Here is a 19,181-nt window from a genome sequence, read left to right on the forward strand (position 1 = left end):
AGAACTGACATTTTCACATGAATATACAACCCTGACCACTCTGATTAATCTGACTGGCAGAGGCTTCATTCAGTTTGTCTCATACAGCACGTAATTAAGGCCCTGTCACCAATAGCCAAGTGGCAGGATGAGACTAATCTGTCATATTGACCTCAATCATGTCCTGGGTTCCTGGGATCTCATATGCCATCAGCATCTACCTTAGAAGGCCACTGGCTTTCTCCTTATGGCTCTGATTTGACCTTCCTGTCTGCTCCGAGGCATTAATCCAAGTTCAGCTGATGCATTGAGGATGGTCCAAAATCTGCCTTCTAGAGCAATTCTAGTATCTAGAACAACTCTGGCCAGTGAGTTGAGGCAGACCGGCCTTCTAAGGCTCAGGTGGCATCACTGATCACTCTAGCTAAACTCAGGGACAGATTTCTTATCATCTTTTCTAACCGACTGACTCACATCATCAGGATAACAGAGTGCACATAAATGAGTCCGTTATTCCTCTGGGGAGTTCCTCCAAGTAACTAAGTAAGGGTGGCTCTGTTTTAGAGAGATCTCCACTGTCATCTGGAGCCTATGCAATCTATTGGTGCGTCCCTAAATACTTGAAAATCTCTTATGACTACAGCTAGGGTGCACGTTACTGTGATCTTGGAAGCAGTAAAATTAATGCCTGGCTTCCATACCGTAAGTACAGTCCTGGGAATGAATAGGGTATCCCCAGAAAGAAAGTGTTGATTACAGTTGTTGGGGATCCCTAGCGAGATCACCCTATGTCTCCAAGGACAGGTCAGGTTGACAGTGTCTCTGACATGGTGAAGAAGTACCCCCGCCAGGAGGAAAGTTACACAAGAAGGATACTGTCCAGCCATCTGTTTGTAAACCTACTTCCTGACTGGTGTTCCTGGGTGTTGCAGTCAGTTAAGCGTCCGACTCCTGGTTTTATCTCAGGTCACGATTTTAGGGTTGTACACTCCCACATCTCCAGAGTCTGCTTGAGATTCTCTCTCCCTCTCCCACCGCCCCTCTCCCCGCTTAAAATAAACAAATCTTTAAAAACAACAACAGCAGCAGCAGCAACCCTATTTCCTGGTATTCAGCCTGAAATACCTTGTTTCCTCCTCATTAAAAGGCAATACACTGTAGGGCCATTTAATTCCCAGTTGATTATACAACATGGTCAGATGTTTGCCACTGGTTCCCATGGACTTCCCTCAACTTCCATTGGTTGACAAGGCTCTTACCTTTCCATTTTTAGAAAGTTATGTCTTTCTCAGCATCCTAACCTCATCACCAAAAACTAAAGAAATGAGAAGGGTCTGAGATTTTACCCTATTTGCAAGCTAACAAGCTAGCCAACCACAGTTTCATAGATGCTAGTATAAGGCACAAGACTCCTGTGCTAAAGACAAAGATAATTTATTATTCACAACCACAGCAGTGACCAGAGTATAAGTATTATTTTGGGGGGGGGCTGCCAAGCCTCAGTTCCTACACTTGTCGTGCATTGCATTATAAGAGATGAATCCTGAATTCAGAGAAATTGAATCTTTTATAATGAGTAGTAAGCAAGCCCTACCTTTGCTCCAGAAGAAGCCATTTTCTCTATCTTCCAAAGCCGTCCTCTATACAAACACTTTGAATAGACCGTTTGGAAAGAAGCACATTTAGTACCTCCACTCTCAAGACATTCAAACACCCACAGAAAGCTAGCTCTCAACAGAGATCTGTAATTTCTTAGTGGAAATTACCAGAAGCCACTAACCTCTAATTCCTATTTCACATGAGGTAGGATTGTACTCAACTGCATTTAACAAAATATTGACTACAATGGTTTAACCAAATATTTGTTTTGAATTGGGTTCTTTTTCCCCCTGCAGGTAACCAGAAGTCCAGAGGTGGACAGTACAGGTCTAGTACAGATATAAATGAGGTCTGCAAGGACATAGGTCCCTATCCTCCTGCTTTACCATCTTCATCATTTGGCTTTCCACCTGCTGGTCCCAACAAGCATACTCCTCCCCCATTTATAGAATGCTGGTGCTCAGTTGAAAGAAGTAATTATCACATTTGAAGGAAAGTTAAAAAATTTGACATAGAAAAAATGAAGAATTAAGATACACATGCAGGGTGACTGGGAGACACCAGCACGTAGATCTTTCCCAGACACAGAATGGTCTAGAATTTTACTAGAAAATTTGTTTAAGTGGATCAAAGTAATACTTTGTTTTAAGGGACAGGAACAAAGCATTGATCGGTTAACAGGCTAACAGGGGTTACTTGAAAAGTTCAATGCAACTGAATAATTCAGCAAATAAGCTATGATTCAAAAATAAGTTTTTAGGGCTCCTGGGTGGCTCAGTCAATTAGGGGTCTCACTCTTGATTTCGGCTCAGGTCAGAAGAGTCTGCTTAAGATTCCCTCTCCCTCTGCCCCTACCCACTACCTCCTACCTCCTCCCCCCACCCATCATGGGCACGCACATTCTCTCTCAAATAAATAAATCTTAAAAAATAAAAAAACAAAAATATGTTTTTTTTGAAATATTTTATTTATTTATTTGACACAGAGAGAGAGATCACAAGCAGGCAGACAGTTAGGCAGAGAGAGGGAGGAAGCAGTCTCCCTGCTGACTAGAGAGCCCAATGTGGGGCTTGATCCCAGAAACCCGAGATCACAACCTGAGCCGAAGGCAGAGGCCTTAGCCCGCTGAGCCACCCAGGCGCCCCCAAAAATGTGTTTTTAATAAAATTTGAAAGTTTTAAATTTTATTACACAAATGCACAGTTCAAATAGCACTGTAATCTTTGTTCAGTGCTACTGTTCAGATGACTGATTTATGGCTTATAGTACTGGGTAAAAATAGGAATCACACTTCTGAGGAAATCAGAATTCAGCTTGAGGCTGGTTTAGCTTGTGACAATACCCCAGTGTTAGTTATTACACTTCTCCACCTTCTGTATTACCTTATGGAATTGCTACATCGAATTTAACACCAAGAAACCTAAATTTCCTTAGAGTAGAAACAAGCTACTATGAACAATTCCTTTATAGTAACTAAAAATTAGACTATCTGCTACAGTTAGTATCAGGGTTTCATTTTTAGCATAAGCTGAGGCAATCGCTTTCTAAATAGTTTCTAAATACTCAGTCGGTTCTATACAGTCTAAATAACCCATTTATGTTTAACAGATCCTTTCACTGAATAATCCCAAAGCACTAAACATCTTTGAGATTATAAACTCATATAGACGGAGAAGGAAAATCGTTTAAGAATAAAGACAATCCTCAATTATGCATTCTGTGAATGAACATGTTCTCAACTTGTTCCCTTCCCCTGTATACTGTCTAAAACTCTTTTATCTAATGGTAAAAAGGGTTGATAGAGATGAGTCTGAATATGGTAAATGAAATTAGAACTTGTCATTCGGCTTCAATAAGTGTATGTTAGCTCTGATAATCTAAAGTTCGTTATAGATGTTTCGGCACATAATTCTCTCGGCCTGATATCCTTCCCTAATGTCAGTTTCTAAGGGTAAAATAATTGCTTCTAATAGTTTAAAATTATTGAATAAGGGCGCCTGGATGGCCCAGTCATTAAGCAACTGCTGCCTTTGGCTCAGGTCAGGATCCCAGGGACCTGGGACAGAGTCCTGCTGTCAGGTCCCTGCTCAGCAGGGAGCCTGCTTTTCCCTCTCTCTCTGCCCCTCCCCCTGCTTGTACTTTCTGTCTCTGGCAAAAAAATAAATAAAATATTTTAAAAAATAAGTAAAATTATTAAATAATAAATGACAAGTTCCTCAACAATCAAAATATGCCCAGGCCCTTCTCACATGTTCAAGGTTAGCTACTGTGGATGCAAACAATAATTATTATTACTAATATTGGGACAATAATCATAATAATTCCATACATTTACATGGTTTTTCATTGTTTAAAAACAATTCCATATTTTGAGCCACTCAATATTCATATGAGAAAATATTCTTCAAATAATACTGCCTCATTTTACATATAAGACAATTCAGACCAAAAAAAGTTTAAGGGACTTGTCCCATGTCATAGGCATAGAAATACAATTATATCCAAGACAGACATAGTCCCTCCTCTTGCTAAACTATTCTAATGAGAAGTTCAGAGGAGTTGTGAGCAACCTTAACATGGTGTTGAGATACAGTGGTATGAGTCCCAAGGACAGACAACGTGAAGGACAAAGAAACAGACCTGGGGGTAGAGTGGTACCCAGAGGCTGGGAAATTTTCCTGAAGTAAATAAAGTCTCATTTCAGACTTCACTGTGTTGGTTCTGAGAATATTAGTTTCTTCTGAGAATCTACCAAGTTGATTTGGGACTTTATAGAGTAAAACTGTGAAAGTCAATACCTCCTAATTAACTTTAAGCCAGTGTTTCTCACACTACTGCTCTGGTACCAACCATTATCAGTTACATGGGGTGCTTGTTAAAAGACCTGGCAGGAGGGGGGTGGGGAAAGAGGTTACTTCAGACCTAATCTTCTTGGGGTGAGATCCAAGAAAATTGCTGCTTTAACTATAAATACCTTGGGGATTTTGAAGTCAAATAGCAAAATAAAGAAGACATTTTTGGTAGTGGCTCCAAAGGCTCCTGCTTCCTGCTTCAAGAAGACTTCCCCCCTCCTTTTTTTTTTTTTTTTTGGATGGGTATGGAAGAGAGTGTGTATTTGGCTATTTAGGAAATATTATAAAAGATATAGTTGGGATAAGAGTACTATATTGCAAGCTGTCAGTACCCCCACCCTTCACATGCAATGTGTTTGGCTTGGAATAGGTACTTGATAAATATTTGTTGACTTGAACAGACCCAGGTATTTTTAACTTCCATGAGTTTTGAAATGCTTTCTTTTAGCTTTCTGCTCCAATCTTCCAGTGTCCAGCCAGCAGCAGTAGTGCAATGGAGAAGGGGTGTGTGGATTTGGGGGAAAGACTGAATGAATTCAAACCCCAGATTCTCAACAGTTGAGAGGACCAGGTTCCTTAATCTGCCCCCATTTATAAAGAAGTAATAGAAATAACACATCCCAGAGTTTGGGAGAGTCTTAAGTGAAGTACCAGGTATCTACCATATATAGATATCAATGAAAATACTATAAGTGCAAATGCTCAGAATGGCGCTTTACGCCCAATGCAAATGCGTTCTATAAATAACAAACCCAGGCAGTACACTCTACAACTCCTTATCTGTAATAGGTCCCCTTAACAGGTCAGAATCTCGGAGCAATTACCAGCAAAAAAATGAAAGAACAAACGAACAAACGAGAAACCTGAAGCGACCCGGCCCAGGGACCGGGGGCTGTACGCTAGCGCGTTCGAAGAGGCCGGAAGGGGTGCAGTAGTGGTCTCTCCCCGCCCGGTTTGCGGCACGTGGTCCGCTCGGGCGGGAGCTTCGCGACAGTGGGGGAGGGGAGCGGCGCGGGACGACGCGGAGGGGGTCTAGGCGGCCCAGGCTACGGTTGGGAAGACGCCACTGCGCATGCTCCGGATAGGCGCAACCACCGCGCGAAGATCGAGGGGGGGAGCGTTCACTCGGCTCTGCGCTCCTTCTATCTACTTGCGAAGCAACAGATTAACCATTTTTTTCGTTTCACGACTGCAATTGGCGTCGCCCTCTGCAAGTGCTAATCGACAGAAAGCCTCTTATCTCAAGACTGAAGAGACTTCTTTCTTTAGTCGGACCCCTTTGTCCCCTGTAAAGGCCACAGTGGACACGTCCCACCTCCCCTCGGCCTCCGGAGGTGGTTTGGCTGCCCCCTCCCCCTCCCCAGTGTCGCGAGTTGGCGCCGCTGCCACCCCCCGCTCCGAGCTCTCGGCCCCTCGGCCGGGCGGTACCGAGTCCTCCCGGCGTCCCCTACTCTCCTCCCTCCGGCCAGCCCTTCCCTGCGGGACTGCCACCCCCACCTTCACTCCAGCCCTTTTCTCTCCCCGCCGAGCCGCGGCGGCAGCAGCAGCAGGAGGAGGAGCCGGAGCCGGGAGGCGGCGGTGGCCGGGGAGCCCATGGCGTACAGTCAGGGAGGCGGCAAGAAGAAAGTCTGCTACTACTATGATGGTGAGAGGCCCGGCCAGCAGGAGGCTTGGTGGGCAGGGCTGGGGATCCAGGCCCGAAGCCGCGCCGGGTTCCGCGGCCGCCGACGCGAGTGGGCGCCGGTGCTGAGGGGTGGGAAGGAGGAGGGACCGGCGTCTGGCCGCATCTTAACCCATTCCCGACCCGACGCCATCAGGGGGAGCCCCTCCGCGGCGAGCGGCCCCCGCGGGTTCTGCGGCGGGAGCCAGGTGGACGCCCCCTTTTCTCTCCTGCAGCTCTCCCTTCTGCAGTACGGTCCGCCGCCCCGCAGGCGACCGCCTGTGGGACGGTGCCGGCCTACCCCGTCTTCGTGGAGGTGGCCAAGGGGATGGCCTGCCCTCTCTCTTTGCTTGCCACTTGCGGGGGCTGAGGTGTGGGGTGCCCTGCTTCGGCTCCGACCCCTCCCCCCCCCCGAATCAAAATATCTACCCCGGCCCGCACTTCACACAAAGCCCCGCGGCCGCGAGAGCCCCGCCCCCAGCCCCCTCTTCCCCCTCCCCCGCCCCGTCACCGCTCGCTCCCGCCCCGCCCCTCCCTTCCTCTCGGTCTCGGGCTGGCAGGCGGCCTCTGCTCCTTTCTCCGCCTCCCGCTTCAGCCGGGACCCCTCGACCCGATCGGTCCCGGCGAGTAGTTACCAAGGGTGGGGGCCTACGTCCGCCTTGGGACACACAGACTCTGCCGTTTCGCCCGGGCTCCATCACTCTCCTTTGTTCGCCGGGTTCTTTGAGCGCCACTTTCTCAGGATTCAAATGAAAAGGCTTCACTTCCTCGATAAAAAATGGGGTTTTCGAGTTTGAGGTAGTCTTCGCGGGAAATGTGACGGTGTTAGGGAAACATGGAGCTGTTACTGCTTGTGTTGCAGATCAGACTGGATGGGTTCTGGCTTGCCTCTGTGAGAGGCGGTTACCACCCACTTCTTTGTTGCTCTTTGTTCGATCAGGAAATGGACCCTACTTTGGAGGTTTAGGAGAGCATGGGCATCTTGTTTGAAAGCTGTTTCTAGGTGTTGGGAGTTTTGGTGTAGGAAAACTTTAAGGAGTAATGCAGCAGTACTGAATAATCAGGTAAGCTCGAGCTTGCGGTGCAGAAATTATGAAAGATCATGTAATTCTAGGGGTTCTCTGATTTGAAAGTTGAGCAGTAACATTAAATCTCTTGAATCCTGTTTCCTGTGGAAATGCAGTAGTAACCTGTTTTTGCAGATTTCTCAAAGCCATTAATTTGGTAAATAGTTTTTACTGGGTTACTCTCGAGAGAAGGATTTCGAATATTTTTCTAAGAACCTAGGCTCAGTGATCTGCAAGTCCTATTTGGTCTGTTTGAAGCAATACCCATTTTGGAAGATGTTTCCTGCATATGGTGTATTATCTCTATATTACAAAACCTTAGGTGGAAAGACCTTAGAGGTCTAGGTCAGAGTAAGTCTGATTTTAATTTGAAAATGTCCATACCATATTACTTCAGCTAACAAAGATGAATCTTTTAATGCCTGACTATAAAATGAGCACCTGTGTCATTTGTGGAAGAACTTAAAATCATACAGAAGAAATCTGAATTGTTTGGTATTTAATGGCGGTACTAAATAGTTAACAGCTATATTTTAAAAATATCTTTTGAGAGCACTACGTATATGTGTAATACAAATCGCAATTATGCCATCCTGGAGGACTAAAGAGTACATTTTGATTTAATATGAATTATATTTGGTAAAGTCATTCTTTTAAGTTCTCATGCATATTTTGAGACAATGGTAAAATCCAATCCCTGCATTCCCTGACCAAATTGAAAAGTAAATAACTGTATGTTTGAGTTAATTTTTTAAAAAGATGCTGTTCCTAATGTTTAGAGACTTGTTCTTGTCGGGTTGGGGTAAAAGAAAGGTTTAAAAAGTTGGGGAGGCTGGTGCTAGGGCTCTTCCTACAGCTGTTGGTTGCTATTGATGGTGATAGGCTCTGATGACGTAAGCTGCTTGTAACTTCTTGTTACCAGACCTGAATTGTAGAACCCAGGGGTACACTTCAGTAGCAGTTTTATGAATAGCTGTTTGTTTCTGGGCCTCTCTGTGATGAGCCTTTGCTGAGGGAATGGAATGCTTAGGGCAGGAAATGGACTTGATAGGTAGAGTGGAAATATCCAAGTCCAGTGATTGTCACTTAATACTTTATTCTAGACCATTCAGATGCTTTATTGATGGCCAGCAGTAAATCTTTCATTGGGTTATATGCCTTTTGTCTAAGGCTCATGCCTCATTTTCAGAATGGAATTTTTAGTTGCTTTCATTTGGACTATTCTTTGGGTTTCGGGGGGCTAATAAAACTGTTTCGTAGAAATTTAATGGGTTGGGTATCATTATGCCAATTATTAGTATGTGATAGTATATATACTAAACTTTGAACAATTCTAAAAGCTTACATTTTCATTACTTAAAAAACCCTATTTTGTCATCTTAAAAAGGTAGTGGTATTTTTTTCTTTTTGGCGGGGTGGGCAGGAGTAGATGTAAGTAAAGCAGTTTCTGCACCAAAGAATTTGGAGATTTGAAGGTAAACAGTGTGGATTGGGTTAGAACTAAAAATCTGCTAGCCTAGGGCGCCTGGGTGACTCAGTTGGTTAAGTGGCTGCCTTCCCCTCAGTACGTGATCCCAAGGTCCTGGGATCAAGTCCCACCCACATCTGGCTCCCTGCTCAGCAGGAAGCCTGCTTTTCCCTCTGCCTTCCTCTTCTTCTGCTGTACTTTCTGTCAAATAAATAAATAAAATCTTTTAAAAAAGTAAAATAAAAACCTGCTAGCTTACTAAATTATTTTGTTTTAGCTTGATAAAAGGAAAAAGAAAGATAAATACAGGAATGAAATAGCGGGTTCTATAACCATAGGAGTCCTACTTTTAGGCTTAGTGCGACCATTAGGCACACTCTTGGCAACACAGAATATTTAGCAAATGAAAGGAACGTCTAAAGACATGGATTCTTCTCTGCGTGCTTTAACAGTGTTCAGTATTACACTTTTTAGATGACTGGAATGCTGGTTCCAGCTGAACCTTCAGGCATTGATGGATGAGGAGGTATCCTTAAATCTTTGAGGAAAGTAAGAGAAGTTCACTTTTCTTACTGTAGATATTTAACCCATACCCCCACAAAGTTTTCAAAAATTTAGTTCTAAATCTTGGTCATCTTTTATATATTGCATGATTATCGGTACTCTGTAAAATGATATGCCTAGTGGCTGAGATACCTTCTGACTATAAAATGATGTGAATTCTGTACTTAAATGTAAGTAGCAAACCAACTGTGTTAGTCCCGTATTACAGTACTCAAAATTGTATTTTATCTAGGGGGCGCCTGGGTGGAGTAGTCCCTTAAGTGTCAGACTCCTGAATTCAGCTCAGGTCGTGATCCTCAGGGCCTTGATGGAGCCCTGTGTCTGGCTCTGTGCTTATTAGCACAAGAGTCTGCTGGAGATTATCCCTCTCCCTCTGGCCCTTCCCTTGCTCCTTCTCTCATGATCTCTCTCACACATAAATAAAATCTTCATTAAAAAATAATTTAGGGGCGCCTGGGTGGCTCAGTGGGTTAAGCCGCTGCCTTCAGCTCAGGTCATGATCTCAGGGTCCTGGGATCGAGCCCCACATCGGGCTCTCTGCTTGACAGGGAGCCTGCTTCCCTCTCTCTCTCTCTGTCTCTGCCTGCCTCTCTGTCTGCTTACGATCTCTCTCTGTCAAATAAATAAATAAAATCTTAAAAAAAAAATAATAATTTATAATATTTTATCTGGAAATATTAAGTGTACTTTATTTTGAATTAAGCTTTAGGCCAATCACATTTAGTGCCTGTTTTATAATGTATACAATATAATAGGGTTTTATATAAACATAATTTACATAATTGTGCAGATACTGCTCTGTGCTTTTGTTTTTTCCTCTTTAAATAGGGTGCATCAAAATGTTTGGAAACCAGTGGTGCAGTGAAAAACTCTCAACACTATTCAAAGAATATAAAAGTTACCAAGATCATGCCTCCCAGTATACCCGTAGTTTAGGAGATTATAAGAATTTATTTGGCAGCCAACTAATTGACAGATTTTCTTAGACCTTTATTTGTAACAGCGGTGCCAAAGTCTTTTGGTAGATAGCCTTTAATAAAATTGCTTGTGTTCTTAGCTGTAGTGTAAATATCATCCATAAAATAGGTAATCATTTCTTCCAAAATAGGTAATCAGCAAATCAGAGTGCTGAATGACTTTCAGCAGCAGGTTATAAATACCAGAATTTTTAAGATTTTATTTATTTGAGAGAGAGAGCGCGAACAAGCAAGTGGGGCAGAAGGAGCAGAGAGAGGGGGACAAGTAGACTCCGCACTGAGCACGGAGTCCTTTGTGCCAATAGTCTTAATCACACATCATTATTTAAACATAGTAGGGTGTAATCCTCAAATAAAACAGCTTTTCTTGTATTTGGGTCCTCTTCCCAAGCTATACTTCACTATTCATTTCCTTCAGATTTCACCTAATCAGACTTTTTTTTCCTGTTACCTTAATGCTGATTATTGCTTTTCTCCTTACCACTTATACTGTTATCCTATTTCTAACATGAAAATTTTGTCCTCTTCACTAGCATATAAGTTTGAGGACAGTCTGTTTTGCTTACATCTGTATCTCTACCATCTAACTACAAATTAAAGATATTTTTGAATTACTGGTAAATAAATGATTTGTACCTTATCTTTATGGATCGAGCACTTTTATATAACACTCTCTGCTGCTTACAACCAATTTGAGTTACAGACAGGTAGGATCAGTGGCATTTTGTCTGTTTTACAGATGAAAATAGATTAGAATCCCTGTTTGACCTCAGTCCACTCCTTATCCTCTACCATACTGACTAGTTTTAATGTCCAAGAAGAGGTCAGTATCTTGCATCTAATGATTTTTCTTTTTTCTTTTGGTGACACAAGAGTGGAACTCCTTCCACTGATACAAAAAAGAAGTATTAAGTAATTATTTCTTTTTCCTAACAAAAACTTGTAAATGCTTCAGTTGACAAATGCTTAAGGAAATAGATGGAACTGGTAACCTCTTAGGAAATGATAATAGCATTGAAACACAGATGAGATCAGATTTAGAAGTTAAAGTATAAAGGGGCACCTGGGTGACTCAGTTGATTTTGTCTGCCTTCAAGTGTCTGCCTTGTGGCTCAGGGTCCTGGGATCAAGTCCCACATCGGGCTCCCCACTCAGCGGAGAGCCTGCTTTTCCCTCTCCCCCACCCCTGCTTGTGCTTTCTCTTGCTATCTCTCAAATAAAGGAAATATTTTTTAAAAAGTTAAAAGTATAAGGATGTTTGTACTGGCTAATAAGACTTATTCCTCTCTAATTCAATAAGTTAGTTTATACTTGGTCATGAAATCAACTTCGGGTTTATCTTTGAGGAAAGTAAGTAGGGCTTAAAGTCCCTACTGTGTGCCAGGTAGACAAAAGATTATTTAAGTCCTAAGAAGGAAATAAACTGTATGCTAGATAGTAAGAGTGGGGGCCTTTGTAGTGTGTTCAAGACAAGGAAGGCCTGAAGGAAAATAATGGGCCAGCCTTAAAAGAGTTGTCCTGTAAGATACTGCAGCTACAAAGGCCACGTAGTTAGGATTTGGCACATTAAACAAAAAGAAAGACCTGGAGGAACAGTGGGATGCTAGGCTAAGTAAAGGGCCAGATCACAAAAACTTTGTAGTAAGAGATTTGAACTTGGTTCAGGGAGTAGAAAACAACTGAAGGATTTTTAAATAGAACTCTGGTGGAGAAAGGATGGTGAAGAGTGATGAATGGAAGACAGAAAGCAAGAACTGAATGCATGTTGGTCCACATAGAATACAATGGTTGTGGCTAACAGAAATTGGCACACTGAGGCGAGGTTTTGGGAGTACAACAGATAGAACTTGCTGATGGATTAGAAATGGAGCTGGAGGTGGTTGATGGTGGTACAGAATAAAGGGTGGACAACTGCTCTAAGTTTATAGATTGAAGTTAGGTGACTTATTGCAGAGAAGAGGATTTTTAGGGCATCACGCTTGTTCACTGACTAATCCAGCACCTAATAGTGTGTGGCACACAACAGTCTCTTAATTTGTTAAATGAATGAATGAACGTGAGAAACTTCTGATATTTAAAGGTTGGTGCAGAGTGGCTCTGCAGTAGGAATACAGTCCAGGACAGTGTTGTTATGGAAGCCAGTGGCCAGAGTGTTTAAGCTACTAGTGGACTAAGTAAGTAGTGTGTGGAAGGTAAAAATAATACTATAGCTTTTTCTTGCTTCATTTTTTTTTTTTCCTGGATAATTTTTGTAGCCTGCTTATCTTTTCAGGGGAAAGTCACATTTTACAATCTTAAAATTCAGAATTATCTGAAAATGGGAAGAAAAGTCTGTAACTCATTTGGAATTAAAAGCTTAATCTGAATTAATATTTATAGTCTTTATTCTGCTGACTTGTGAATATTCACACACTTTTGCTGCAAAAATATTAATGTTTGATTATAGAACTCTGTGCAGACCCCAGGGTACCACATGAGATACAGCATAAGTAACATACTACATTTATAAAACCTGGGGAAAAAAAACTAAAATACATCTAGTCCCAAGTACTTTGGATAAGAGAGTATAGACCTTAGTAGCCATTTCATTCTGATAGCTTCTTCTGAAGAGTGAGCAATTTCTACAATTTTGTGGGTACCTAATTCTCTATGGTAACTTCTTCACATCGACAGTTAAAGTTTGTTATACTCAAGGAACCACCTTGCGCTAATTTTTCTGGATGTATTTGCTTCATTGGTAATGCATTTTTGTGTATTTTGATAAAAATCAAGATAACATTTACAATGTCCAACTTCTGTTACTAACCATTTAAGTCATGAATGGAATGTGTAGGTTCTTAAACTAAGAAAAGAAATTTTATATTTAATAAGAAGTGGATAGCTACAGAGCAACTTGTAGAGAATTTTGAGATATGGGATTAAGCCAGAAAATGTTCGGAGAGGTTTCTTTTATAACCCCCTTACATTTTGAGGGAATTCTTGATAAATGAAATAGCACTTATCTTTGGCTTGGCTCCTCTTGTGGACACGTGTCATTTAGGAAATGCACATATTTTTGATGGGCCTGGGACCCTTAATTATAGCAGAGAAACTTACTGAAAGCTATATATGTTCGTACAAAATTTGAAGACTCAGTTGGTTTAAAAAAAAAAGTGAGTTACTTTCATGAATTGAATAGGTAGTTTTCTTATACTCATTTTCTCTAAAATAACAAAGATCCTAAACCTTGATTAAAATATTTGTATTACATATTGCATCCTTTTCTTGCCAGGCTTTCCCTTTCCCTTTCTTTTTAGTGACTGAAAATGCCATTGCTTTCCTAGTATCTACTCCTTAAGATTATCTGCATTGCTCTGCGTGTGTTTGAATCTAGCTCTTCTGGCTTGCTAGTTAGGTTACTTTGGCAGTGTTACCTGACTCAGCTGCATCTCACCTTTCTTCACTATAGGAACAATAGTAATAATACCTACATCATAGGGTTAATTGAGAAGATAAATAGATAATACATGTAAAGTGCTTAGAGTAGAATCTTCTCGTGAACACTCAGTAAATGTTAACTACTGCTGTTGTCGTTCTTTTTTTTTTTTTTTTTTAAACAGGCTTGCTGAGAAATTCCAACTGTAGTCTCCCTTCTGTAGGTTATCATCTTTCATATTCTATTATTTGTGGCTTCCCACTGGATTCTCAGTATGTCTATAACTGGAATATTTGGTCTTAAAATGTAATAGATGTTAGAGACATTCCCTGTTACTAGTAAATCTTACACAGGTATTTGGAAGTTCTGTGAAGACAGTTTCTTTATTCCAACTCTTGTGATTTCTTCTGGTAGTAATGATAACAGAAGTACCTCCCTGGCATTAACTTGGGTACATGATGCCTTGTAATTCTAGTGGGCTTTCCATACCTTAAGAATTTGAAACCCGGCTGCTTTCAAGGAGCTCTGTGTAGTGCCAGCCATGTAGAGAGGAGCTTTGCAGCTGATGCTCTTACAGGTCGCTTGTGTGACCCATAGCCTCTGGACTGCGGTAAATGCAGAGGAATGTTGCACCTCCCCTTAGCCCTGCTTAGCTACTTGTCTGTATTGTCTTAGTCTTGTCATTGGCTCTTGTTTTGAGAAAGGTGGCTTTCCCTTAAAATGACTGTATGTATTGTTTTCAGAGGAGAGTTTGTGTTGGAAATGAAGAATTAAGTAAATTAGTGGTATACCAACAAACTCAAGCAGTGATGGTAATTAGAAATAGGTAGGTTATGCAATAGGAATGTTCATCCTGGACTGTTATCAAATATATGGAAGAGAGAGAAACAGTTTTTGAGTTCTCAGTTTCTATTAAACAAACAAACCAAAAAAAGGGTGTATTTAGGCAGGGTTTTGAAAGATTTTTTTTGATCCTGATGGTGGGGAGATGACATTTTTTATACCTCGCTTTTGTATCAACTTACGTTGAAATGATTAATACCAAGCCGTTAAAATCAGGTTGACCTAATAAAATCTTGGAATTACTTATTTAAAGACTAGAATTAATAACAATGGTAATTTCTAATTTAATACAGGTTGTTGCAAAAAGTGCTTGTTACATTTAAAAAACGGTATTTTTTAAGGATTTCCTTAATATTATTTTATAAAAACACAGGGTCTTTACCTAAAAGTATTGATTTCATTGAAATTCGATAGATGAAAATTTGGTTTAAAACACTAGTATATAAGATGTCATAGAAAGATAGGCTGGCAGTTATAAGTTTTAATCATGAAGAATGAGACAAATTATCCTTACTATCTTAAATGTCATGAGTGTGTCTTACCAGAGCAAAACTTTATTTAGGATCTAAGTTTCATCTGCCAAAAATTTCCTTTTATAGACTGTGATGGATGTGTAGAACGTTTTAACCCCCATAATTCCAACTATAAAGAATTTCTGGGATGCCAGTAAATGTTCAAGAAACAATATTTGCTCTAAATTTTTTAAATAGCAACAGTGAAACTCAGAATTTACTTTAGACATCTGAATTTGCTCATAAATATGAAAAAATTTATCAATTATATAACTAAAACTAAAGTAACTAAAACTTAAGTAATTCAAACTTTTGTAAGTGTCTATAGAGTATTTTATTAGGGTTAATATGAAATTTTGGTAAACTGAAAATCAGAAAAGTTTGCTTGCTTTAATTTATAAATAAACATATATTAATGGAGTTATCACTTGTAAATGTGTACACAGTATTTTTGGTTTTCTAATACAGTTTGAAGGTTGAAAAATCTAAAATCATTTAAGGTTTTAAATCTTATTTAGGTGGTAAGTGCCTTCTAATGATGGATATACGTAAATTTAGATTGTTGTGAAGATTCCCTTAACTGTATTATTCAGTTTGTCTTTTTTCTATTTTAGGTGATATTGGAAATTATTATTATGGACAGGGTCATCCCATGAAACCTCATAGAATCCGCATGACCCATAACTTGCTGCTAAATTATGGCTTATATAGAAAAATGGAAATATATGTGAGTATACCTTTTGATAAATACACAGAAGTGGGGGTTTTTTTTGTTGTTTTTTTTTTTTTTTCTCAATCTGCTTTGAAACTTGTTTCTTATTCCTTTTGAAGGGCATGTAGCACATGATGTTTTCTAGAAGAAAACAGAAAATCCTCTTTTTGTTTTACTCTTCAGAGGAAACTGAGAGTGTGGGAGCTATGACCTCTCTTGTCCCTCTTCCTCAACCATGTTTTAAAAGTTTCTCATACCCCATCTTTTCACATTCTAGAGAACCAGCTCAGTTTAGCATACTAAATATCTTTGTTAAAGTAGTGGTTGATCTGGCCGTGCTGCTCAAGAGTTGACCTGGGTAGTGATTACGAGAAAGAACTATGTAGAAAATTCTACAAATACTTATTGGCATATGGAACAATGTGTTAGTGATCATGCACAGTACAGCTAACATTTAGGATACAACCGCCTTAAATGTTTTTGCACTGATGGAATTATATATTAACTTTGGGATGGATAATGGATATTGGTGGGGAGACCTTAACTTCCCTGTTTTGTTTTTTTGTTTGTTTTTTTTAAACACAACAAGAGAAAAGACTTGAAGCAGTTAGCAGTACTGGGTGTCCATGAGTTACTTTCTTTCAAATATAAACATTTACAGAAGAGGAGTTGGATAAATCTTCCTGGAAATCTGGGAGAAGTATGTCATAAATGAAATTGAGCTCTTGGGAACAAGAATAATTAGGATAGACAAAGGAAAGAAAGAGTGATTGTGGACAAAGACTTATAATTGAGAATGAATTTCATTCTCACTGGATATAGAACAAGTTTATGATGGGAAAAGTGAAAGTAGTTTCTGAACACAGATTCAACTTTGTAAGTGTTGACCAATTTCTACTAAAATAGTAGGAGTAATATATAGTTGGAGTCAGACCTGTGTAATGCTTTTAAAGGAGTAGGAATTAGCTTGGAATTGGTTACTGTTTTCTAAAACACATGTATAAATTTGGATTAGCTTTGGAATTTATTTTGTTCTGTCAGACCTAGTTCTTTTGAGAGGACTGTTAGGGGAAATCGTATACTTTGTGTTGGTAACTCTGATATAACCAGTTGTAGTTCCACAATTCTGACCTATGTTTTTCTTCACAGAGGCCCCATAAAGCCACTGCTGAAGAAATGACAAAATACCACAGTGATGAGTACATCAAATTTCTACGTTCAATAAGACCAGATAACATGTCTGAGTATAGTAAGCAGATGCAGAGATGTACGTTTCTGTGTTAAAAGTATATATTAGTATTTATAAGTATAAATGAGTATTTTTATAAGCATATAATTAGAGTTATCCAAATCTAGGAATTCTGCCTGATCTAGAATACTTTTTTAAATTAGTTGTTGGTTTGAAAAGTCAGTGTAAAAATATTAAAGCTACTTTATCTTTTAAAAAAAGTTTTTTAAAGATTTTATTTATTTATTTGACAGATAAGAGAGAGTACAGGCAAAGGGAGCAGCAGGCATTTCCTGTTGGCAGGAAGCCTTGATGCAGGGCTCGATCCCAGGACCCTGAGATCATGACCTGAGCTGAAGGTAGACGCTTAACCAACTGAGCTACCTAGGTGCGCCCCTCAGAGCTATTTTAAATAACGAAAAAAGGAGGGGGTGCTTGCGCTGCTCAGTTGGTTAAGCGTCTGACTCTTGATTTCACCTCAGGTCATGATCCTCAGGGTCTTGAGATAGAGCCCTGCATCAGTCTCTGCACTCAGCACAGAGTCAACCTGAGATTTTCTCTTTCCCTCAAATAAATAAAGAAATAAAATCTTTAAAAAACAAAATCTACCTGAAGCCTATTTGTCTGCCAAACTGCCAAAAAGCTATTTGGATGTTCCTCTATTCTTTGTTCTTGTCCCTTTCCAACTTTGGGATAATGGATATTGGTGGGGAGACCTTACTCACCTGCTTTAAAAAAAAAAAAATAATAATAATTATACTTCGATTGGCCTTAGCCTGGGGTATATATATCTCATCTTCTATTTGTGTGCTTTAGTTAATGTGGATTGTAATATATAATCTGTTCCTTCCCTTTGTGAGTGAAGCTTTTGATTTTCTTCTATATAGTATTCTCTTTTATATAGATAAAAAGTATTTTATTATTAGCAGTGGTTGGCTTGAAAGTGGAATGCAAAGCGTCATCCTAAAATGTTTGGAACAGAGTTTTTGAAAGCTTGATACTAAAGTTCATTCTCATCAGTGTTTCTGTTCTGTAGAGTAAACTTCTATAGTCTTCAGTGATGATTTTTTTAAAAAGAACAATTTTAATAATACTAAAGTGTAGTTGCTAGACATTGTTAACATTTGTAGAACTTCATATGCATTTCTACTATAGATTATTTCATTTACTCAGTAAAATGCTATAATGTAAATAGAACATATCATTTGTCCCTGTTTTTTTGATGGCGAATCAGGCTTAAATTAAAAGTTTGGGTAGATTGGGCAAATGAATTAACAGGATTGATTTACTACATAATTATATTAAGATTATGATTATATCTGAGCAGTAAGAAACTCAAATGCATTTGTTATAGTGCTAATAAATTATGAGTATAAAAAGCTATGTAAAATAATTACCCTTATTTTTTAAAAGGTTATAATTGGGGGTGGGAAGAGGCTGAGAATGGGTCATGTACATAATAAGTCCCTTTGATCCTGTCAGTACTAAGGAACTAAATATATTGTGATGTGTCATGGATCTGTATGTGTTGTTTCATTGTGCTTTATATACCCCTTCCTTCTATGTCTTGGCTGTTACGAACCTAGTTAATTCTTACCATCCTTTAAGATTGGGTAGGCAATCAGCTGCTTTATTTTTTTAGTACTCATTAAAATACATTTCAAAGTTAATGGATGTTCTGTGCATTTAGGGATTTTTGAGAAAGTAAACCATAAAGGGATTAAACTTGCTTAAATTTTTTAGAATCCTGATTAATTTATTGTATATTTAAGGAGAAATGCCTAAAATTTAAGTGTATGTTTTAATTAAATAAATCAAATGCCTTTTATATTTTGATGGCTATTAATTTTTTTAGTAATAGAGCAAAGATGTTTTACAAATAATCCTGGTAAGATTTGGTGGTGGTGTTTCATACGTAACACTTTAATTACCTTGGGTAAAATGATAAATTATTTTTAAATATCAACGTTTAGATTTCTTCTGTGATGTGTGTTCTATCAAATATAAAAAGTGTTCGTTAGAAGTAGTTTTTGGAAGGAAACCTTTAATTCACAGAGTGGCTTCTAACTGAAACCTGTCTTTCACAGTTAATGTTGGAGAGGATTGTCCAGTATTTGATGGACTCTTTGAGTTTTGTCAGCTTTCAACTGGTGGTTCAGTTGGTAAGTGTCCTGATTCAGTTCTAAAAGTTGATTTAAATTTGGTATGTAACTTTTGGGTTATTTGTTTAAAGCAGAGGTTTCTGGTGGTAGTGGATTTTGAAAACAAAAAGTAGCCTGTATGTTTATAGTAGTACAGTTGTCTT

General features: G+C 39.4%; 1 protein-coding gene across 5 annotated transcripts in view; it reads left to right on the plus strand.

Annotated features, from left to right (window-relative positions):
- The first annotated feature begins 5,803 nt into the window (after window positions 1–5,803).
- The window catches only part of LOC111158262 (histone deacetylase 2), a 29,534-nt gene continuing 16,156 nt past the window's right edge, over window positions 5,804–19,181 (plus strand). Inside the window, exons 1-5 of one of the 5 annotated variants that reach the window (XM_022520181.1) lie at window positions 6,664–6,888; window positions 7,031–7,154; window positions 15,551–15,663; window positions 16,798–16,915; window positions 18,964–19,038. In XM_022520181.1, coding sequence (XP_022375889.1) covers window positions 15,589–15,663; window positions 16,798–16,915; window positions 18,964–19,038 — 268 coding nt within the window. In that variant the 5' untranslated portion in view covers window positions 6,664–6,888; window positions 7,031–7,154; window positions 15,551–15,588. Of the gene's footprint in view, window positions 6,076–6,656; window positions 7,155–15,550; window positions 15,664–16,797; window positions 16,916–18,963; window positions 19,039–19,181 lie in introns of those variants that run through there. The other 4 variants (XM_022520184.1, XM_022520183.1, XM_022520182.1 and 1 more) reach the window with 4 other exon arrangements.

Source organism: Enhydra lutris, unplaced genomic scaffold (genome assembly GCF_002288905.1).
Source record: "Enhydra lutris kenyoni isolate GAN:26980312 unplaced genomic scaffold, ASM228890v2 scaffoldscaffold58, whole genome shotgun sequence".
Taxonomy (NCBI): domain Eukaryota; kingdom Metazoa; phylum Chordata; class Mammalia; order Carnivora; family Mustelidae; genus Enhydra; species Enhydra lutris.